At 41.6% G+C, this 23,930-nt stretch overlaps 1 protein-coding gene across 9 annotated transcripts in view; it reads left to right on the forward strand.

Annotated features, from left to right (window-relative positions):
• The window catches only part of RBM20 (RNA binding motif protein 20), a 102,988-nt gene that overhangs the window by 61,365 nt on the left and 17,693 nt on the right, over nucleotides 1-23,930 (forward strand). For 7 of the 9 annotated variants that reach the window (XR_005627428.1, XM_039708950.1, XM_039708948.1 and 4 more), the window contains exons 2-7: nucleotides 14,555-15,731; nucleotides 17,361-17,422; nucleotides 17,576-17,667; nucleotides 18,012-18,109; nucleotides 21,992-22,135; nucleotides 22,644-22,775. Coding sequence is in view for 8 of the 9 variants with exons in the window: in XM_039708950.1 (XP_039564884.1) it covers nucleotides 14,555-15,731; nucleotides 17,361-17,422; nucleotides 17,576-17,667; nucleotides 18,012-18,109; nucleotides 21,992-22,135; nucleotides 22,644-22,775 (1,705 nt within the window). In the remaining variant the exon portion in view is untranslated. Of the gene's footprint in view, nucleotides 1-8,939; nucleotides 9,011-14,554; nucleotides 15,732-17,360; nucleotides 17,423-17,575; nucleotides 17,668-18,011; nucleotides 18,110-21,991; nucleotides 22,136-22,643; nucleotides 22,776-23,930 lie in introns of those variants that run through there. The other 2 variants (XM_039708952.1, XM_039708949.1) reach the window with 2 other exon arrangements.

The raw sequence follows: 23,930 nt of genomic DNA on the forward strand, positions 1-23,930 counted from the left end.
TGCTGGGTACAAAAAGAATTGTAGCTTTCCTTTTAAAAATAATTTGTTTGAATATTGCTATATGGAGCCAGATGGGAGCTCTGGAGGAGTGACTGTCTCTGAGTAAAAGCAAAAGAAATACATATGAATTTTCTGCATGCACTGTGAAGACAGCTTTTTAAGGTTTTTTCCTTGGGTGAAGAAGATAATCTCTGTTTTACTGTGCATTACATTGTAGAGATTGAGATGGATGAAACACACTTAATTGAAAAAAAATTTGATTGTTTTAGAAATATGGGAATTTTTACAGCAGATCCAACCACAATTCTGTCTGCCAGCATCTCATTTCTTGGGTATTATAGAAGCATGACTCTAAAGTTCATTTTTGTGGAATATGGAGATAAACTTCTTCCAAACCCCACTCTGTAGAAGGTGGTTTATGCCAAGAGACTTTTAGGCTCATATTCCATCCAAATATCAGGATATGTTCTTTATTCAGTAGTCTTCTCTGAGTGTGGATGCTCCCACATCTGGAGATCTTGGTCCAATTCTTTTTCTAAATTCTGCTGTTTAAATATTCAAATTGATCCGTCACATTTCTGCTTGGCTTGCGTTGATGCATCTGACTTCTCAGGATGTTTTCAAAATGACGTACTGATGGTTTTGTAACAGTAATACTATGATCCAGAAATTCTGGAGATAAGGGTAGAGTCTAATTTTTTTGATGCTTGCTGCAATAAAAAGAGATTTTTAAAAAAGTGAAGAGACTTCGGAGCCCAAAACTTATGCTCAGGTGATTTATATAAAAAGATTGTCTGCTAAATTACAAAGTCAAGTCTAAACAATCCCAAATTAGAGAGTTAGAGAGAAAAATTTTCTGAAAAGCTGCATCACAGGACTTACAGCTCCTCATCAAATATAATCTTGCCTTTGACTCAATATCTCTCCGTGTGTGCCAACTGCTCAGCTAAAATCTGTTCTCAGCTACATTGCTTCATCTACGCTTTTTCATTTTTTGATCTAAATGGTTTGAATGGTTATTTTCCTTACTCTCACTGATATTTAAAGACTGCCCGTGAGCCTTTCTCATCTCACCAGCCCCAGAGAGCATCATATTACCTTAGCAGAGAACATCAGACAGTTAGGAGGCCTTGCATGTGCCAGAAAGGTGGGTATTGGGACTATCTGAAAACAATGAAGATGCTCACAGCTGAAATTGAACCAGCTGAGAAAGACTTCATAGTCTCTCTCTGAAGTGCATCCACTTTCAAAATTAATGGGGGTTTTTGATCCCTTCTGATCACTTTTAAGGTTGCAAAAAAAGCTCAAATGGCACATAATAGTGACTTTTAACTGATTTATTCTGAACGGCACATCTTTCCTTGTAGGCAAGAAGGGAAAGGACTATCTGCTTGTTTTGTTCTCTTTCTTCTTTCCTTCTAACTTAGCAGATAGATGAGGTGAGGACATGCCACAGGGATGAGACTTGCCAGACTGCCTAGAACACCACAGTTTTGGGGCACGTTCTTTCTCTGGGTGTGAAGGAAAACTCAAGTATCTGATGACAGATAAAAATGCATGACACATCTTTCCTTGTGGGCAAGAAGGGAAAGGACTAGCTGCTTCTTTTGTTCTTTCTTCTTTCCTTCTAACTTAGCAGATAGATGAGGTGAGGACATGCCACAGGGATGAGACTTGCCAGACTGCCTAGAACACCACAGTTTTGGGGCACGTTCTTTCTCTGGGTGTGAAGGAAAACTCAAGTATCTGATGACAGATAAAAATGCAGGTTGGGGAAAATTGTATAACTGAGAGAGTGAATTTTTTCCCTCTTTGGAGAGATCAGCAGCCGCGCAGCCTCTGTGTCAGGCAGTGTTTTCTGAAATCAAGCTGCCTGTGTTCCTCTCCTTGCTTTCCTTCAGCGCTGGCCTGCTCTGCCTCGGTGGAAAGAATGCCAGTCCGCCTGCTGACAGGGTGCAGTTGGCTGGGCCGGCAGCTGCGGGCAGGGAGAACCTGCAGCGCTCAGTCACATGAACCTCGTGCGGGCAGCGGTGGGGATTAGCTCTGCTCCTGGCCGGAAAGGTCCCCGTGCGGTTCCCAGGCTGAGCTCGCCATATGTGCTTCACGTGATTGTCCTGAGGGTGACACGAAGTGGAGAGTTCAGATCCGAGTGAAAGTTGGTTTGTGTTTCCTCACCCCGTTTAATGTAATGCAGATGCAGAGCAGAGCATGAGGGCGCCTGTGCCGGGGGGAGATGTGACAGGCTGTAGAAAAGCCCTGTAGCTTTTATTAATTCCTTCTCCTTCCCCTGAATTTTACGCTGTTTCCTGATGGGAGTTGTATGTGTGAAGGAACCCCCTTGGACCACCTGTTAGGTGCCTTTCCCTTTTCAGTCATGGTCTTTGCCATCTTTTAAACATTGGGGGTTTTGTATTTGGAGAAAAGCCAAAGACTTGAACAATAGTTTTCTCCTTTTGAGGGGCGGGGAGAGCTCTCTGATGCGGTGCAGGAAGGAAGAAATAAGGCAAGAAAAAAATTAGAAAATATGGATGGAGAACCTCCAGTCTCCACTTAGAGCGAGTGTGAAGTATTGCAGGATTATATACTTTTTTAAAGGTAAGAGGTGTGTACTCACAGGCTGATTTAATTTGTGGTTTGCCTTACTGCAAGGTAATTTTGGAAATGGCATCTTCCATAGAAGGATCATGTCACATAGAGAGTGCCAGTGCTATTGCGAAAGGTTTCCAGACTAATGCTGGAAAAAGGAAGTTTAACAAGCTCTTGCTGTAAGAAACATTGTCTGAAGAGCTGAAGAGGCTTGTGTCCATGTGGCAAAATAGGAATATTTGCCTTATTTTGATCTTTAGATATGAGAGAACAGCTCATTTTTTTATTAATAATAGAATTTTTTTCTTAATTGACGTATATATGTCAATTCATATTAGAATTCTCTGCTTGATGTTAGAAGCAGAGACAGCAAAATAGACGGTTTTCTGTCTGTTAATTTTTTAATAGTGTGAAATATGGAAAAGATCATTGCTTTTGCCACCCAGATGTAAGGTGTAATATATTTGGGTTTATGAAAGTGCAAAATTTGTTCTTGGAAAGCTTTGGTTTTCAAGGAGAAGGTGGATCAGCAATAAGAGGAAGCCTGCTGAGATAACTTGCCGAAGGCTGCATGCGGGTGTGCGGGCTCTGCGCTACCTCTTGCTCTTGCTTTGGGGTCACAGCAGAACCTGTGGCACAGGTCAGCGCTCGTACACTTTTGGGGCAGTGGAGTAGTGCTGGATGATGAGTTTTTCCTTTCGCTGAATGTTTCTGGGTGGGCGGAGAGCTGATTTGAGCGAGAATACTGCTTGAGCTAACAAATATCAGCAGTGTCTTTCCTCAAAATCTCAACTCTCCTTAGGAAGCAGCCAGCCCGAACATGGATAAATTGCTCAGGGGATAAGATGTGATGTATTTGAGTGTGTGTTTTAAGAAACTGTTAAAACTTCAGCTGGGTTATGCCTGTTGCCTTCCAGAGTAAGGGCTTGCTTTGTAAAATTCAGTCTCCCTCAGTCTTCATTAGTGAGCCGTGTTTTTTCTGCAGTTTGCCTAATTAGACTGTGACGCTCTTCCCAGTAGGATCCTGTGGTATTACACTGTACAGAAACAGGATTTTGGTGCTGATACTTGAAGAGATCGAGAACATATGGCATAAACATCAACCGATATTGTTTGCCATCCACACTTGCTGCGTGTAATGCAACAGGACCGGCTCCTGGTGGCCACGTGATCCGCCTTCCAGTCCTCCATTTGGGGTGGGTTTTTTTGTTCCTAAAGTTGTGACTTTCTGGAAGGAAGCTTGTAAATAACTGGGGTGCAGAGAGCAGGTAGAATGTCAGTGGGATGTTACTGGGAGGCATGTGCGCAACGCTGACATCGGCTCCTGGCCGCGCTCCCTCCGCACCAGCTCGCTGCTCCCGGCAGCCCTTCATGTTGCAAGAAGGTAAGATCATGTCGTGTCACCCGTGTCCACCCACCGCCGTGCCGAAATGCCTGTGTCCCCGTCCTCTCAGCAAGGAGGGACACTAATATGCCAAGTGGAGTATCTTACCAATCTTTAAAATTTAATTTTCAAGTTCAACTCTTTCCGTAACGAAGGGAAAAGACAGGGAAGTGCAGCTCTGGCGGCAACAGCTAACTGGGATTTCAGATTAAAGATACGGTCTGCTTCTTATCGTGCTTAGATTTTTGTAATAAAGGGCTTTTAGACTTTAAAAGACATTCCACACCCAATTGTATCCTATTGATTTGCCATGGTTAACCACCCGGTAATAAGTCTCATAGTCTGTGTTAGTAGGCACAGAGCAGAATTACATTAGTGCTGTTTACAACCAGTGGGCAGGAGTTATTTGCAAATCGTGGAAGAACTCAAAATACCAAAATTTTTCAAAGATGTTTGAATTTGGAAATTCCTTCATTAGTGAGCTATGAATAGAGTTCTTTGGAATAAAAAAAAGAAAAAAAGAAGAATCAAAGCATTATTATTTTTTGTTTGTTTTGTCATGTTATTGTTTGGGGGTTTTCTAATAACTGATACTTTAAACTTCAAGATGGCTTTTTATTTTCAGAAGTAAAGGCTGGTAAATAAATACAATAATATTAAATAAAATAATTTTTTTTTAAAAAAAAGGCAATAGCAGTAATAACTTTCTTGGATGTCTTCCACACAAAAATGAATCTGGTTCCTAGGGTGTTTTGCAGTTAAAAGATACACCTTGTGTTATTGATGTAACATCTACTGCGCAGGCCAGTGGGATAAGTAAAAACTTATTTTTCTTCAGTCATGTAAGCTCCATAGACATTTAGACAATAGCTATTCAGCAGAGCATATGCATTATAGTAAAAATGGACAGACCATCAAGCAAAAATTAAGAGGAAATAAGGCAGTGCTTCACCAAAAAGTAGTGGCCAGCCATCTCCATTGACAGTTCTGTCAGCAGGACTGGGCAAATGCCCAGCTCAGTGCTGGGGACAGGTTAATATCTTCACACTTTTTCCTTCCTCACAGCTACCATATGCAGTGCTCTGAAACCTGATATTTTTCATCAAAAACTGATTTTTATTTTCTGTCTTAGTATATTAATCAATTTTACTGTGCAGAGCTTGGAGCATATTAACTGTCAGTTACTCCTAATTAATACTGAAGGCAGACAGAAAGAGAGAACAAAATAATTGATGTTATTTAATACAAAATGCCTCTTCCAATTTTATTTCCTTTGTGGAAAACTCTTTTGGTTCCTGTTCAAGATTTAAGCACAGTCCTGTTTTATGTTTTGTTTCACAAGGTTGATTGAATGGCAGTTTATTATTCAAGACAATAAATTAAACTTCTCAAAGCCAAAGAGTTGAAACAGTTCTGGCACAGGCTGTTTTCTGCCAGAAGAAACATGCTCAGGTCTGATTCATACAACTGTTGCCCTCTAACATAAGAAAATTAAAGAAAACCACTTATATATCTTTTAAGATTCACATTAAATTTCTTTAGCATAGAAATTGGAATTCACTAAAGAAAACAGCGAGTAACATTCATTGCAAAACAGATAATGAAAGCTTCTAGGCTAATATACACTGCGCATTACTTCAGTGTAACAGTATGAATACTGTAGCCTGGTATTAAAGGCTCATTTCAAAGAGATCATGGAAAGACAGCAAACTTCTTTGATGTTTATGCTTAAATTAAATATAACTGAAAAGGGATAAAGGAGCATTGCTCTTGTTACAGTGAAATCAGGAAGGCTGTGTAACATGCTTCAGTAACAGTTGATTTGGACTGGGGCTTCACAAGGTTCATGTATAATTTATGTACACCAGTAGTATGTGTGAGTACCTAAACAATAGGAATTTATAACATTTATGTTGTTTTAAAATATGCATGAAATGAAAACCAAAAAATAGGCTAAAGTATATTGTCATGTTATATATATGTGTGTGTGTGTATATATGTATCTCTTAAGAAATTCTCAGAGGTTCTGGTTTTCTAATCATAAATCTGATTGAAAAATAGCTGAAGCTTCAGGGGCTTTGGGGTTTTTTTTGTGGGTTTTTTTTTTTACCTTTTTTTTTTTTTTTAAAGTTTATTACTTTAAATTGCCAACATTACAACATTAGCAGTAAAGAGAAAGTAAATCATCTGGGCCACTACATATAGGAGCTATTCCAGCATTTCTGCTCCTGCACTCATGTGCTATGTTGGTTAGTAGCTGATAGCATGTAAACAGCTTTTAGGGGAGATGGTGATACTAGATTAATTCTGACATGATTGTGATGTTCCTGGGTGGCTTGTGGTCACAAGCTGTCACTTTTCAACTGACCTAGGGTACAAAGAGAAGAGCTTAGGTCTGCATACACAGATTTCTGTAGCCTGTGTCGGTGGTGTTCTGCTAGAAACTTAGTTTACTAATATGCTTTTTCATTAAACTTTTCAAATGTATCATTGACAATAATATTTAAAAATAGAAGGAGAGTTTAATTTTTTTCCCTCACAAATGGCAATCTTTTCTTTGAACACAAATGAAGCTACTTTAGAAATAAAAATCCTTCTTTGTACTCTATGCTTTCCACAGTTATATGTCATTTTCCTGTCTACAAACTGAAGATATTACCTTGGTAAAAGGGCTTTTATATTGTCTTATGTTACTGTGAAATAGAAGTAGCTTATTCAAATGAGGAATTATCTGCCTACCACATTATGGCTCCTACTTTCAACATACACATGAAAACAGCTGTGCCTCCAGGCACTGCAAGATATTGATACATTCAAACTTATTATTATTGTAGTGGTTAACAATGTCATGCAGAGAACACATTAGCAGGAGGTGTGGTGAGATATTGCTGTAATATCTCTTGTAGTAAATACTATATGTCAAGGATTATTTTTCGGTTGGGCATTTGTCTATGCGCTCATGTAAAAACATTTAAAGGGTTTCTGACTTGTGGTTTTTTCTATTTTAAAGTCTGCATTTTGTTTTCTTTGTTACATTCAAATAAGCTTTCCAGATCCTTTCCCCCCAGAATTCTGTTCTTTCCGAGGGGAGGCCGGGAGCAGCGCCGGGAGCGCGGAGCCGAGGCAGAGCAGCCGCGCTCCGGGGCAGGGGTGCATCTGCTGCAGCCCTTGCCCTGCTCCCGACAGAGTTACCTGGCCCTGCCTTTTTGCTCACCCTATGGATTTGCATTGTGGTCCATACCACCTTTTCTCCTGCTTCTCATCCCCCAAAACACCTTCTGTGCTCCTTGGCCCCAGGCAAGTCCCCAGGGCCACTCTATTGGCAGCCTGGGGCAGGAGCAGGAGGGGTTTGAGCACTTGGCACCCCAACACCACCCTCTGCACAGGGCCTGTGGCTGTTGGGGTCCTGAGTTATTGGGGTCCCCCAACACCCCTCCTACAGGACCCCTACTGGTTTGCAGGGATCATCCAACCAACCAGGACTTTGGTCAGTAAAGGGTATTTGAAGCCCAGTTGATAAGAGCTGTTGCAGGAAGGGTGCTGGGGAGGGAGGCACAGGCAGCATGGCGCTGCCAGACTGTCATAGCAAGCCCTGAAAGCTCCACAAAACTGTGACAGGATTTCTCTGCTAATTTAGAACTTTGCAAAATGTTACTGAGAGCACTGATCTGGTGCTACAGCTATTTCTGAGAGATTTTAGCGTAAATTTAAAATAAACTTTGATAAATATTCTTCTTTAATTTCAGTAAATAAAGGATTACATTTCCTTGGGAAGCAGTTGCAGCTAGATGCTTGCAGTATAGCTAAAGGAATTAGTATGGCTGCCTACTGAAATTCAAAATATAGACTATTGCTCAGAGACATCTCTGACATATGGTGGCACATCACCAAACCCAAACATTTAAATATCATGAAACAATACAATAACTTTCCCAGCTTTTAGAAATAATGACTTAGAGCCTTGGGTTTATGTAGTACCTTTGCTAGACTATGTACCTTACTTGAAAAGAGCTGAACTTTACCTAAATATTTATGGAGAGATGCATTGCATGGGGGAAAGCAGAAAGAGGCCCAGTATGCAATCTGGAGTTCCACACAATATAAGAAACATATTTTTAGGATAAAACCTGTACTGAGTAACATATACAGGAAATGTGATGGCCAGTGTAGACCTCAGTGGTACCTGGTATTATTCTTCTGTTGTAAGTGCCAACTGTTTTCTATGGCACTGGATTCAGCAATTGAAAGCAGCTAGAAAATAGAAGCAAAATGTTATTGCAAAGAAAGCAGAACATGTGGTTGATTTTAAACAACAATCTGAGATAACTTCCCAGAAATACAGAGCGAGAGTTGTTAATAAGAAATCAGTCTCACCAGAAGTGATCCACCCTTTTATTCTTGCAAATGCAAATATGTTTTGTTGGTTTGTTTTTTTTTTTTTTAGCAGAAGTGACTGTCAGGGAGGAAAAAACATGGTCTCCTAAGCATGCAAAGCAGAGTTTCAATGTGGATAGCATGTCCTTGAATTACTGATGTTTGGAGAGCAAATGGAAAGCGTGCCACGCTTTCCTTATTTGGAACATCCTTAGTTTATTTGATGCCTTCATTGATAACTTGGGTGAGCAAAGTGTCCATTAGATCTGCAATTGGTGCCTAGAGGACAGGATTTACAAGTGCTCTGGAGCCCTTGGGCATTTAGAGTAATCCTGACAAACTAGATCTGCCTTAATGTGGATGCAATATTGATGAGGATAAAATGAAATTGTGATACAATTAATCCTTTGGACAGTCAAAAGAAGCAAGGACTGAGCTAGTCCTTGCTGTTGGGAAGTCAGACCAGCTGAGCTCCCAAGATTCCTCCCAACCAGCGTATCTGGGCAATATCCCTTCAGGAAAGGGGTTGGGTGCAACAGGGAACCACAGAGCTGTGCTGTTATAAAGAAAAGCAATCAGCCTGGGATTGCCAACAAGTGCAGCACTCAAAATGTGTAGAGAAAGGAGCTGGGGATTGCAGAGAGGATGTGACAGCAGCAGCTACAGGTAAGAGAAAACCTTCTTTGTGGGCATGGCATGATGGGCTTAGGGTGTAAGCAGACAGCCACCATAGGCTTTTGATGAGTTTTATAAAATTAAGGGGATTTGAGCAGTTAATTATCCCTGGAGGTCATGAAATATCCGCCAAAGAATCTTCCTAAAAGCAGATTAAACAACTATGCCGTGAGCAGTTGAGTTCAGCTTGATCCAGCTTCAGGAACTGGTCTAACCATCCTAAGATCACTTCCATTTTTATTTCTGTGATCAAAACAAAGAACTTTTATCCAAGACAAAGCTACTGTGTTTTGTTCCTTTATCTTGTTCCTTTCTCAGTGAAAATTGCCTGGCAAGAGAACCTTTTGGCTTGAAAGTTTCACAGGAGCAGAAGGACTCTTGGTAGGAGGCAAACACTTAACTCCCATTAGCTTTGTAAACATCAGGGTTAGCAGCTCTGTGATAACATTTTACATTTCATCTTCTAGATAACTGTTAGGCTGGATAATTGTCTGGTTAGTAGAGTTTAGCATTGCCAAACATGCAAAACTCACTTGGCAAAGCACATGTATACATTGGCTGATGTTTTATTTTCCTCTCTCAGTAGTGTAATGGAAGGCTTTAGAAATCATTATTTGGGATAAGAAAGGTTTTACTTGCAGCTTATACATGTATTAAAATAGCTTAAGGTTTTTAGTGCTCCCCGTCATTAGCTGAACTTACTCGGAAACATGATCTCTTTTTTTTTTATCATTTTTAACCAGAACTTAGGAAAAAAAATTGGTGATAGATGATTTCAGAGCTTAAATTATGAAGGTGAAGGTTTTCTTCTTTCAGCAGTCTTTCCAAGCTTTTATAACCAAGAAATTCATTTACTTAAAAAAAAAAAATCCCCCAAAAACCAAAACAACTTCTTATGGAGCTGAAGGGAAAATGAACAGTTATTTAGTATCAGCCAGAAACAATCTAATGGTATAGGAGAAAGTTCCAGAGTTCATTTTTTAACCAGTGCTCCAGTATTTTTGGTAAAAGTGCTGGACTTATTCAACAAGCAAAAGTGAATATAGACCCTGTATTATTAATAAGATCAGCAAAACAGCATTGTATTAAATGTAATTATAATAATTAATTTTTATTATATTAAAATTTTTTAATTATATTTCATTTATGTTGTGGAGTTTGCTGAACTTTGTCTTTACTCCTAACTGTGTTTGAAATATGACATTGTATTTCCCTTGTGTTCAAGAGGCTGGATTATGTCCTCACATACAAACATGCAATTTAAATGAAGTACTGTCAAATTATGCATTTTAATTTGAAAACTACATCTACCCCTAATATCTTGCCAACTTCATCATCAAACAGTTGATTTGTATATTTTTAAGGCATTTTTATTTTCTTTTTTAGTATGGTGTCAATTGTTTTGGATGGGTTTAGAGAAGGCAGCCCAATATATTTCGCATAAGCAGTGCATTACAGGGAAGGGATATGTTCACCTTTCTGTATAACAGAATTATTTTGTGCTTGCATAATTAGGAAATGGTTCTGTGTGATGTTTTCAGGGGCCCTGGATTATTAATTTAAAGTTTGCTAACTGAATCAGAAGGAGCTTTAGGAAAGCCAGCATGCCACTGCACACATTTAAATCCAATACTGTACTAGTGCAGAGTGATGTAATGTTTAAGACACTTGGGCACATTAACGTCCTTGTCATTTTAACATAGTAATACAGACTGCTTGGGGAAAAAAAAAGGGCACACTCTGGAACAAAAATAATTAAAAATTTCTCATGCGAATATTTTGACAGGTAGGTGTAATTATATGTAAAGACATGTCTCGGGGAGGGAGTGCAAAAATCTTAGAATATATGAAAGATTCATGGAAGATAAAAGAAAAATTCTGCACTGCTATGAATTAGGGGTTTTTTTTAAGTATTCAAATTCACACCTTATGCAGCATTTCAAAGATTTGTGAATATATAAATAGTTGCAACTCTGATCATTAATTTATTAGTCCAGATTTTTTTTATTTCTTTCCTAATTTTGAAAGGTGCTGGACAGCATTTTGAAACCCTTTATTTTGTCAGTTGAAAATCAAGTTCCAGATTGTTGGTCTGTTCTAATAGACATGTTTTGTGGTCAACCTTTTCATCACTCTTGTAGACAGGATTGCTCAAATAATCCAGCCATCTAGATACCTTACCTCTGACACTGTTCCTGGATACTAAAAGCATAATAAAGATTACAGGGATAGCAGGTGGGCTGAATTGATTAATGGTGATATGACCTTGCCAGCGTTTGCAATCCCATTGTGAGTGCTGCGATATCAATGTACAATTTCAACTCCTGTCTCTCAGAGCTGTGTGAAAACTTGTCCGGGCTATGGATTTCTTTGTTCTAACTGTGTGGCAGCACTCCTGCCTGTCATTATTTCAGCAAGAAAGACCATTTCTGGCCTTCCTAGTGGTGCTGGTGTGGGCCAGCTGTACAGCGGGTGTTAAATAAATAATTGCAGAGGACAACTTCTGTTTACTTTTTACATTGCTGACCTTATAATCGGGAATGTTTTGCACAGGATAGAGCTAACTCTGTCTGACGTAGGTCAATTCCCTGAGCGCTTGATGGAGAATGAGAGCTTCATTCAGCTGCTTTCAATCATCTTGTGGCAGAGACCCCCCACGAGCAGGTGGGGCTGCCTTTTGGTAACCTGAGGATGAGCTGGGGGTGGGAGGTGTGTCCAAATTGGGAATGGCACCCACAAAATACCTTAGCTGAGTGCTATCCCCACCTTGTGTTTGCACTTTCCAGTATGCAGCAAGATTATTTACAAAATTATGTTATCAAATACATAAACATTGGGGTAGTAGAATAGAAAGAAACTTTCAAAGCTGTGCATGCTGGCCCAGTGTTCCTCTTGTACTGTGTATTTCACAACAGAACAGAAATCCTCAAATTTGGGTATCTCTCTAAAAGATGCTTTATGTACAGCTTTTCTCCAACCTTCTGTCTGCATATCTGCTTTCCCACTGACCCAAGAACAAGCACTTCCTTCTTTGCCTTGGTTAGATAATAAAATATTCTGTTTCTGCTGGGGGAGGATAACCTTTCCAATCCAAAACACCCTGAAATCTGGAAGTTCATAATAGACATGGATTTTGAAGGTTTGGCCATTCCCAAACCTATTGGAGCATGGGAACCCTCTTATTCTGTTCCTCTCTAAGTGGACTGGAGGCTGTGGCTTCTTCATGCAATGTTCATTTTCAGTAAGGTTTCCTGCAGCCCCAGTCTTTCCTTGGTTTGGACTGCTGGCTTGCAATCCAGGGATGAAGCCAGCAGGCACAGGGAGCTGGTGCTGCCCTGCTCCACAGTAGGGTCCAAAGGCTGTTGGTCTGAAATGGCCAGAGCATTTCCAGTGTAACAGTACAGGGCACTCCTGGCCTTGCCTTCCCCATACCCAGCAGCAGATCCCAGGAGCAAGCACAGATCTGGGGAGAGCCAGCACCCAGAGCATTGCCCCAACCAGGAATGCAGATCCTTGGAAGTAGTGTTCCAAACTTGGTCAAGTTATGAGGAGGCTGAGGCCGCTTCAGGGCTTGTGGCAGTGTCAAGTGAGATGGTTTGGAGAGGGATCCTGTGCCCATGTCCAGCAGGTAGCCACCAGAGCTGGGAAGTGGCTGCAGCTGTTGGGATAAGCACACTGCTGCGTAGGCTTACAGCACAGTGGAATTAGATTGCTGGGAACAGGAGTCATCTGTGGCTCCTGAGCTGAAAACATTATATGCTGCTGGCTTTTCTTTTTGAGACCACTGGGCAGATCTTATTTGCCTGTTTTGTAAAAGTTTTTTAAAGAGTTTTGCAGCTCCTTAAAGAACAAAGGGTATAACTAGCTATAAAATTAAAACAGTTGTCAGGACTGTGGTAAATGCCAGAAAATGCGCCATGAGTCAGGACACTCCAGGTGCTGGTGGCACATACAGCCTAGGGACAGGGCCATGCCATGTCCCCTGGTAGCAATGACAGTGCTGTGGCATTGTGGCATCCCCTGCTCGTGCCACATGCACTCCTCAGCAGCTTTTGTGGGTCCTCAGGATCTCCTGGGCTGGGGTTTGTGAGGCCTCCATGTTGTTTTGACTGTACTTGCGCCTGACTCTCATCCATAATCAAATTTACAGCAAACTGGGTTGTAAGTGCAAGTCAGAGAGTAAGTGATGGAAACCACATGGGGAAACAAAAGGCACCTCAGCTCTGAAGCTGAGCACTGGTGTCAGGCTGTGCTGGCAGGGAGTCGTGTCATTACATAATGATGGATTTATCCAAACGGTGTTTTGTGTTTTGGGAGACAGATGTGCCTTGCAGTTGCTAGTGGAAGTTAAATGTTAAATATGAAACCCATTCATTTTCTCTTAGTCATACTTTGGATTTAAGCAGATGTTTTCCTAATTTGTGGTTTTCAAATGTAGCATGCTGACAAGACATTTATCATTAACTACAGCTTCATCCATGCAGTTTAGCAAATTGGCCAATTATTAACAGTGAGGGTTGCGTGGTGGTTGATGCATAGTTCCTGCTACTTTGAAAGGCCTCAATTGAAACTCAATACATTTTTACAATATAAATTAATTGAGCTTTGGACCACATCCCTGTTGTGTGAGTGTTCTCTACTCTCACTGTCAGAATGAACAGCCATTTGTAATGCAATGAGTAGCTGTGCTGTCTGTGAGCAGAGGTGGAGGAAAGTGAAGGATAACATTTTTTCAGTAGGAGCATGAAAATGATAGTTTGGTGGTGGTGCTGTGAACTGATGAGATGTCTCAAAGGTGTTTCCCAAAGAAAGGAACCACCATATGCCTGAAAAAATCATCTCCTATTTTCCCAACTCTAGAATTCAAGCAGGCAATTCAGTAATTTATTCATCTCATATATGAGACTTGAAGGACAACACTCAGTGCACCTCTTATTTCTAGGAAGTATAAAGACCTTGATTTTCACCAGCTGGCACTGCAGAAATTTTGTCTTACATTCCAGCTGAACAGGGAAAACTCTTGAGGACAGCTTGTTTGTAGTTGCTTCTCATTCAGTTTTTTTCCTCCTCTATATTTGCATTTGCAAAACTATAGGCTTTGTTACAGAGCAAGCTGCTGTGCAGATGAATAACACAAGGACTGTAAACAATGTGGAATATTTTCTCTTGTTTTATGCAGCCAGATGCAGCCAGGTGGGAAAAATACCTGTGGGCCTGACTTTAAAATCCTATTTGATGTCCTCTTCTTCGCATCTGCCTGCTTTGTAGGAAAAGGGAATAATGATGGTATCACAAAATCAGTCAGGATCAGTGATGTATCAGCAGGGAGGCTGGAGGTTGCATGAAGTGCAGAAAATGGGGGAAATTTCTGATTCGGGGATGGTGTGGGAGGGCCTGTATGGCCTTTGCTTTCCCTGAGTTTGGACACACTAAACCTCTGGCAGTGGGTGTGTATCCCATGCTGGGCTTTAACAGGAGGTGAGCGTAGGTAGGCATGGGGTGAATTTGGCTAACCCAGATGCTGATCCTTTGCAGCGCTGCCAAGCTCCTGGAGAAGAGTCCATTCTCTGTCGGCGCCCCGAGCCCCCTGCTCCCCTCGCCGGCGAGCCTGCAGCTGGCGCAGCTCCAGGCACAGCTCACGCTCCACAGGCTGAAGTTGGCTCAGACTGCTGTCACCAACAACCCGGCCGCTGCCACTGTCCTCAACCAGGTGCTCTCCAAAGTGGCCATGTCGCAGCCCCTCTTCAACCAGCTGAGGCACCCCACGGTGATGAGCGCCCCGCAAGGCCACTCTGCAGGCCCACCCCAGGGGCCCGGCATCGCCGGCACGAGGTTCCCCTCTGGTGGCATTGCCTTTCCTGCCCAGAGCCCGGCCTTAGCTGCCCCAGGGGGAGGTCTGGGAGCCGTCCAGGCCCAGACCAACGCAATTGTCATGAGTCCCTTTGGAAGTGTCATGGCTCCGACCTCCGGCCAGCAACCCGTGGTAGTGGGTCTCAACAAGGCAGGTGCTTCCACATCTACTGCTGCAGGAGGCTTTTATGAGTACAACAAGCAGAACGCCATCACTGGCGCCTCTCAGGCATTCGCCTCGGAGGGGGAACAGTCCAGCCAGCACGGCTTCCTTGCTGGTGGCACCCACACTGCCAGCCCAGCAGCAGGGCCACGCTATGAGAGTCACTTTGGGGCTCCCGGCCAGCTGCAGCACGAGGCAGCAGCAACATTTCCCAAGGAGTCCTACGGGACAGCAGCACAGCATGGTGCAGCACGGGCCTTCCCCGGCGATCCACACACGGGCTCCCATCCGAAAGGAGATCCTGGCCCTGTCTTGCATGGCAGCAGTACAAGCAACCAGTGGGAAAATATCCCTAATTTCCCCAGCCAAAACAAGCCTGACCTCATGCCCGGCGACAGCCTGTGGCCGTCAGCGAGTCAGCAGCAGTATGAAATAAGAAACGAGCTGTACAACCCCGAAGAGCCGACACCTGACACAAAGTTCAGCACGGCCGCCCCCCCCGCCTTCGGCCGCCTCAACCACAGCGCGCAGAGCTTCGGCAGCCCTCGCATGAGGCAGAAGGAGGAGCGCAGTGGCGGCACGCCCGAACTGCCCACCCGCTCCCTGCCGCCGCACCAGCTTGGCGACCTGCGCGGCGTGGCCCCTCTCCACTTCCCCCACATCTGCGCCCTGTGCGACAAGAAGATCTTCGACCTGAAGGTGAGTGGTTTGAGGGCGTCCCTGGGCACGGTTCAGACCCTTGAACAGGCTGTTAAGTGACTGATCTGTCCACCAGCTCCTGCCACCCCTCACTGCCAGTGTCCATCACCACAGAGCTGCCCTGAGAGACGCAGAAACAAAGGGCCATAGTTTTGCTGAGGGCATGGTACAACATCTGTTTCATGGCAGTTACTGGGGCTTCGAGATCCAGTTTTGTTCCACATGCTGCTGTGAAAGACGGTGAGATTGCAGCACTGATGTGGGAAACGTGAGGTCTGAGCCGAAGTCCTAGCTCACCTCATGGGCCTGGAGTGAGGTGGGGAGGAGCTTGAAGCTGATCCCCCGATACTCAAGCCAGTGTTGCAGCCCCAAGTCTGTAGTTTCATCTGCTTCTCTTTTTCTGATCCCAAAGGCTTCGTCCTAACACAGCCTCATGGAAACAGCTTGCTTAAACAAACCAGTGCATTTTTTGATAAACTTATTTTAACTATTCCTCTGTAGGAATTTTTTCTTCCTTGTGTCTCACAGGATAATTTAGGGCTCAAAGTCCCCAGGGACTTTGATCTGAAAGCACGAAGCTGGTCAGCTCATGTGGTACAGACTGTGCTCTCTCTCACTTCTCTGTTCTTACTGCCAAGGGAGCTCCAAATTCAACCTCACCCTCAAGAAACAGCTTCCCAGTTTCCTAGGCAGTGTGTTGGAGGTCACGTTATTTAGGTCAGATCTGGAGAATGCCACTGAAGTGGCCCTCTGAGCCCTACAGCCATCCATGGTTGTTCTGGCCTCCTGGTGAGCCCTGCTCAACAAGTCCTTATGACCTTTTCTGTCACATCACAGGACCAGCACCTAACCACAAAGGCATGTGTTCTCATGCTGATGGTGGCCTGACAATAAAATTATAACAGCATGTATGTAAGAAGGAAAATGGCCAGCAGATTAAATAGTACCTGATCCCTACACACCCTGGGGATTTGGGATATTTGAATATATTTGCTTTCATGTTTACCTTTCACACTTTTAGCAACTGCTTGCAAAAGGTTTTGTTTTGGTTACTGCTGCTTGTGGGGCTGGGCTGAAGCAGACCCTGTCAAGGGCATGCTGGGCATTTCTTGTTTTCATTAAACACTTAAAAAGTGCAGGGGGAATGCCTGTGAGTTTCGGGAGATCTGTGAGTTGGTGTTTAATGCGCTGCCTCAATTGGAGTATAGAAATGTAAACAGCTGAATGTACTTCAACAAATGTTGCTGATCTAGTGAAATAATAAGCACTGTCCTGGCTGCCTTGAATACTGAACACATTCTTTATGGACATTGCAGGAATGGAGGGTGCTTAGCACCTTGCAGGATGAGGTCTTGTCAAGAGTGAAATAACTCCCTTACTAAAAATACACTGAATTCAAAAGCTAATACAGAGAATGTTTCCTTTTGTAAAATAATTGATAATTTAACATTCAAATAATGAACCAGTAAATGCATTAGTTGAAGGTGTGCTTGGCGCTGACATCATATGGTTTGATCTTCAGCATTTCAGTATTGTTTTTAAAGTAAGGTAAACTGAATGGAAGAATAATCTTTAGTAAATTTGTCTCAGGATTTTTCCTGTGTTCATTGTCTCTTTGTTTCAACATAGGACTGGGATCAGCACATTAAAGGAAGTCTTCACATTCAAAAATGTATGGCTTTTTCAGATAAGTAAGTATTATTTTAAAGTGAATTCTTCAAACTGAATTGCTAACAGAGTATCTCTTCAGTGGTTTTCCACTGGGAATTTACTGACTAACAATGAAGCTTCAATATTTTTGGTATGTCATGCATGTCCCTAAAGTTCTTTTCTTTCTTTTCCAGCACTGGTATCCGGTGTGTGTTAAGCTCAGCAGATGGAACCTTGCATTTATCGCCAAATAATGCAGCAGTTTTCAGTCCATCTGGTATCGAAGGTGAATGGTTGTATGTGCAGTAGTTAAAAACATTTCTTTTAGTTGAAAGGGAAATCAGTCTCTGAGGAGAACTGTGTTTTTAAAATAAAATGTGATAAAAGTTTCCAAGGAAAAATTTTGAGAAGTTGTGCACAAAAAAAAGAAAGCCAATACTGTGCTCTTTGAAATATGACTTTTTTTCTTTCAAACAATAGCTTGTTTCCATAATACAACAAAACAGTGCATAATTTGGTGTAGAGACTATGAAATTATTTACTATGTAAATGGGGCATTGCTTACTCAGCACATTAATGTAATTAATATGAGCCAAGATTTTAATGAAATGTGTGTAATCCATTATTTAGATTATCCACCAAATGTTGGCGCATCTTTTATTGCTACACCAGCAAGATCCTTTGGCCAGCCAGGTCCTACATTTTCTTCTCCTCCGTCAGGGGTAAGAGTGAGTACCTAAGCAAAAGTACTTAAGTGTCTGTGTTGAGATTCTTGTAGAAGCCACTTCTGCTTACTGGAATTAAAACTCTGAAGGCTTTTTTTTAGACAGTAGTCTGAATATTCACTCTGTAATTTCAACTTCCCTGCATTTCTTTTATGCTTTTGATTTTGGCTGAATATGAACTTGGTTGTAGTTTTTGTTTTGCCCTTTTTTTTTTTTTTGCCTTTTTTTTTTTCCCCAGTGCTAACATTTGTTTCCTTGTCAGAGTTATTTGGGGAGGTGGGTAAATAGGTTTGTGTGTGTTTTCCATTGACTTTTCCCCCCCATTGTCTTGAGTCTTTTTGACCCAGGAAGGTCAGCTCCAGCTTGGAATGAAGATTTGGATTAATTTTGAGTTACCTTCAATATTGAGCCCATCAAGCAACATTCTATCTCTGGTTATTTGTAGTAATTGCTCTCTGCTTCTCTCACACTGAGATCCTTCTCCCAGATAGCAACAGTGGCAAAGACAGTGGCTGCAGCTTCATTGTTGTTCTCCTGGAGGTCCCAGATCAGTTCATTATACTGGATTAACTTTTCCTTAGTTTATTTTAGTGTAGTATTTATAGCCTCTGCTGTCACTGGTAGCCTTTCAGCAAGTTTGTTTTGATGCAGAGCCTTCCATGGTTTAAGTTGATTAGTCCCTGCCCTGCATTCAACACAGGTACCTAGTTACATTGCTCTAATGCACACTTGAGTTCCTAGCTCTATAATCAAAAAAAGCCAGAAAAAAGAAACAACATTAAAAGGAGTTCTTACACTGAAAAAGCAGGAGCATTTTAAAAGGGGGGGATAAGGGAAATAAAAGCAAACCATATTCATAATGAAAATACAAAGTTGTTAGGGTTAAAATGAAACTCATCACATATCAGAAAGCTACAACTAGAGCTGGACACACCAAAGACTTATGTTAGGGCGTTCATGGAATAGCAGCAGTAATCCAGGGGTTCAACTTTTCACCTTGTTAACTTTTATGTATATATCTCTCCTGAAGTGGTATCAGGCACTCTGAAAAGCCAGGCTGAGTTGTGTCCCTGTGGCACTCCAGTTCACATCAGGCACTGCTTGCAGAAAGTTCACCCAGATTTCCTTAATCCAACCAATTTTCTACAGTGCTGTTTTACTGTGCAAGAGGTTATTTGAAGGGGTTTCAGCTTCTGCCTGTCACAGACACTGTGAGTGCAGGCCAGCAAAGAGCAGAGCTGCTCATGACAGCTGCCTCCAAGGTCAGAGGTGGACTAGTAGTGGGTGCAGAGGAATGTTCCTTTTCATCATGTCTGTCAACTTCACAACAAATGAAATCACTGCTAATACCAGTGTCATTTCTCTTTAGAATCTGTCACTATTTATCATTTAAGCTGCCTGAAGAAGTCCTCTTCTGAATGACCTGCAGTATTTTGAGACATAAAAGAAACAATAACTTTGACTTTCCTGGATGCTGTAAATCCCTTTTTTCTTCAGAAGCCTATTGGATGAACAGGGAGCTATATTAGAGGTGTTAAGACTGAGTTTGCCAGCTGTCATTCACTCTGCAACCCAGGTGGCTTATAATTTATTACACCTTTGCATGGTAGTATTCACTTTCAGCTAAGCTGCTGCCATTTAACTGAGCAGTAGGAGATTACACTTGACCCTGCGTGTAATCATAAACAAAGTGTTCAGATTTCTGGAAGAGCTTGCTCTGTGCTGTCCATCTGCAAATAACTCTATCCCTCTGTAAAAGGCAAGTGCTACCAGTCTTCACTTGGGCATGGTGAGCCATTAGCACAGGAGGGATGAGATTGGCAGTTTTTTACTATCTTTAGAAAAATTTCATGTTAAGCTCAAGAAAGGGATAAAGAATTTGAAAAGCAAGAAGCAACAACAAATGTAAGAAAGCAGCTGTAATAAAAAATCACCAAATTGGATGGGTGAAATAATATTGTAAACAATATGAGGTGCATTTTGCTGTTGTACATAATTTTTTTTAGACTTGTTTTTTTTTAATAGCCATGCAGCTACATTGATAACTTGTAGTAGACATTGGTTGCCAAGAAAGTTAACTTTGAGTCTTACTGGAAATTATATTCAACACCTGTCATACAACAGCTCCTCTAACTTCCTGATTGTAGATATGGAAGGTGTATATTCCTTTTCTGGCCATGATTTACAGCTCTGTTTAATGAATGGATCCAGTTTAACTGCAATCAGCTGACAAGATTATTGCTTGGTACAGCCTGTTGACTTCTGGCATGAGTATGTGACCACTTCTTAATCAAGAGCTACAGCAGGTTTATGGCATAACATTTTAATTCAAGCCATTGCCAATTGTGGGGAAGTGGCAATGTCTTACATTTGTTTGATTTAATGTGCTGAGGGCTGTGTGTGGGAACATGGGCTCTGCAGCCAAGGCAGTGAAGAGCTGAGCCTTTCTAGTCCAATAGACTCTTACATACCATCTTTTAACAGATCTAACAAAACAAACAGAAGGTGACTGGTGACCTGAGGTGTTCTTACACTGGGACTGTATTTGATGTTTCCTTTTCCTTTTCCTCTAGCTGTAGTAGTGTTCTTCTGTTCTGTGCTACATGCTGCCTTGCCAGATGTGTGCAGACATCACTACCTTTTCTGTTCAACTGGTGTTGAATTGCTTCATCTTTTTTCCAGGATCAGGTGTTTTTTATTTTTCTGCCAGAATAAAAACCTTACTTTTGGACTTTTGCACTTCATTGACTTACCTTATGCACCTGAGTGCGCTGTGTGAGATGCAAGCTCAGTAGCTGATCACTGTGTAATGTAGGGTTCTAATGCAGCAGAAATACACAAATGGTTAAGTGGTGAAGTCTGGAGGGAAGGCAACAGGATGGAGGTGTAAATAAGATAACATTAGCTCTGTAACTTGTGAACTTGCTGACAAGCCAAACATTTGTGATGGCTCTGGTGAACTTGATCCCACAAGATTACATGATTTGCATCTTCCCTTGAATGGCACAATTTTAACCGAAGGTAGAGTTACTTCTTCAGTAAAATCCTAATGCAGAGGTCACAAACATGGAGGTAGTCTGGAAAGATTTAATCCTGTGTGAGTGACGTTTTTCTTGTCATTAGCTATGGTAAATTAACATTCTCTCTGGCTGTACCCTGATGCCTTTGCACAGGGAGTGTAGAGGCTGCTTCCCATGCCAGGGAGATGGGCACCTCTTTCAGAACTGCCCCAGCACTCCAAAATAGACTTCCACCCTTGGGAAGTGATCACCACTCCAATGCCCTGTGTCTGTGCCAGCCCAGTTTGGGAGCTCTGCCTCTCTGCATGTCCAGTGCTCACTGTGCCCCCAGAGGGAAGTCCTTCCTCCTGTGTGTTGGTGCAGTGAGAGGGAAAAGTAGCAGGTTTTCTAACCCCAGGTACAGCTGTGTGTTCTCTCACAAGTCAAGTGGGATCGCTTTTACCCCAGGCCCAGTCCGTTCCATGAAGAAGGATTTAAATTTAGTCCCTACTATCCTGAACATCCATGTAGTCACATAAACTGATCTCCTATATCCATAAATTCAGCAAGGACTGCAGTGAGCAGTTAGTTTTTGCAGGAGAATTGATCCTGTTTGCAGGACAGTCTCCCTTCTAGAAATCCTCTCTGGACTTTGCAAAGTCCAGGGATGGAGACGGCATTGCAACCTGTACTGCAACTAAGCATTTCCATTTCCATTTTTACTTCTAAACCTCTAAATTGTAAAATGCAAGTTTTAAAGAATATTTTTTTCTTAATAGCAGGTGAGAAGAGCATTTAATTTTTTTTTTCAGAAATGTAAGATGTTATCTAGTGAAGAGAATATCTAACATAAAAACATGGTTTGAGTTGGGCTTTTTCCCCCCAGTTTCCTCAGAGGAAATCTACACTGGGTCGAGTTGTTCACATTTGCAACCTCCCCGAGGGAAGCTGCACAGAGAATGATGTCATTAACCTGGGCCTCCCATTTGGAAAGGTCACCAACTATATCCTCATGAAATCTACTAATCAGGTACTGTACATGTGGGGTTACCAGTGTTGACATCTGTTGGCATAAAGACATAAAGATATGAAGACATAAACATAAAGGCAGAGTCTTTGGGGGAAAACCTCTTATTTAGCAATAGAAACTTTAACATTATGAAGCCTGCTCTTGAAGTGAAAAAAAAAGTTGGTGGTCACTGAATTAGGCGAGGATGTAAACATGACCACATCTAAACAAGTTCTTGTTTAAAGGAAGATTAGATACCAGTCATTTAGTTTTTAACTGAACCATCTTCTAAGGTGACATATTGGCTTTAATAGCTGGTTTGAAACCATTATTGTAGTTAAAGAAAGAATGAGAAATGGACTGAGTATTATAATTTCAACTTCAGGCCTGGAAAGCTACCCAGTTTTGTACTATCAAGACATTTTGCATGAGAAGCATCCAGAGAAAATGTATTGTGCTACCTTTTCTCTCTTGTACTTCGTATTCTTAATTATGTCATAGATTGTAAAGTTCTCTCAATTTGTGCTAGGCCTTTCTGGAAATGGCTTACAGTGAAGCAGCTCAAGCCATGGTACAGTACTACAAAGAAAAACCTGCTATGATAAATGATGACAAGTTACTTATTAGGATGTCTAAAAGATACAAGGAATTGCAGCTGAAGGTAAGATGGTCATTCTTGATCAATTCATATGAGTTTCCATGACACATCTGGAGAATGCATTTTAAAAGATTCTTGCTAGTTACTGATTTCTAATTAATGCTTTAATATGATGGAAAAAGAAATAAAGATAAACTAAGGACTGTGTATTATCAATATTTTACACTTGCTCTTATTCTAAATTGTAACTCTTGGAAGAGACTTCATTTTCTCTGATCCTTTCAATCCATTATTTCAAAAAATCCCTTCTGAGTTTCCTTGTGAGCAGGCTCCCTACATCGCTTGGTCTAACAAAGGTCTAAAACACAGCCATGTGTAAGATACAACATGTCAGCAAAAATAAGATGGGTCTATACTTTTAGTCAGGCATTAAGCCCAGAACAATGCTTTTTTCACTGCTTCCATGCTTGAGACATAGTACGGTCTTGACACCAAGTAGTGGTAACAGGACTAAGCAGCATACTGATTTCTTTTTATTTCTTGTGCATTATCTAAGTTATAAAGCAAGTTTGTGGGTTTTTATTTCATTTTTTTCTTTTAACACAGAGTCAAAACAGAGCAATATTCTTTAGACTTTCTGTAGAGTGTGTGACACTTCTGTTCTGGACACTTGAGTGATGTCCAGAGATCACTGCTCTTGTGAAAGTATTTATAGAGGCTTATATACTGCCATGTAATGCTAAGAGAGTAATTTTATTTCATGGTGACTTGGACCAGAACTGACAATGCAGAGCTTAAGAGCTCCATATTGTATTACCTAACACAGCACAAAGTTATTTTGTAGAACAGCTCTGTAATGTTCCCATTTAATGTTAAGAGTCCCTTTATGAGCCTTGGGGAAAAAAAAAGTAAAGGAACTCGGATGGTTTGGCTTGACCTTTGGAAAAGCCTCTTTCTCTCCTGTATGTGTATACTAGCTTAAGGAGACTTAAAATGAGCTGCCAAAAGTTCATAAATCAGGGCAGACTTTCCTAATGTGGTACAGGGCGGGGTTCAGATGTTAGGTGGTGGAGATTGTGTATCTTGACAGAGAGGCAGGCGTTACCCAGGAGAATTTGGTAGTGTGCCTAGATTCCAGGAAGATTTTTCTGCTTTTCCAATGGCAGTTTGTCAGGTCATGGAATTATTTTGCTTACAAAAGAAAGCAAGAAAAGAAAA

This window comes from Passer montanus, unplaced genomic scaffold (assembly GCF_014805655.1).
Source record: "Passer montanus isolate IOZ18808 unplaced genomic scaffold, ASM1480565v1 scaffold21, whole genome shotgun sequence".
NCBI classification, from domain to species: Eukaryota; Metazoa; Chordata; class Aves; order Passeriformes; family Passeridae; genus Passer; species Passer montanus.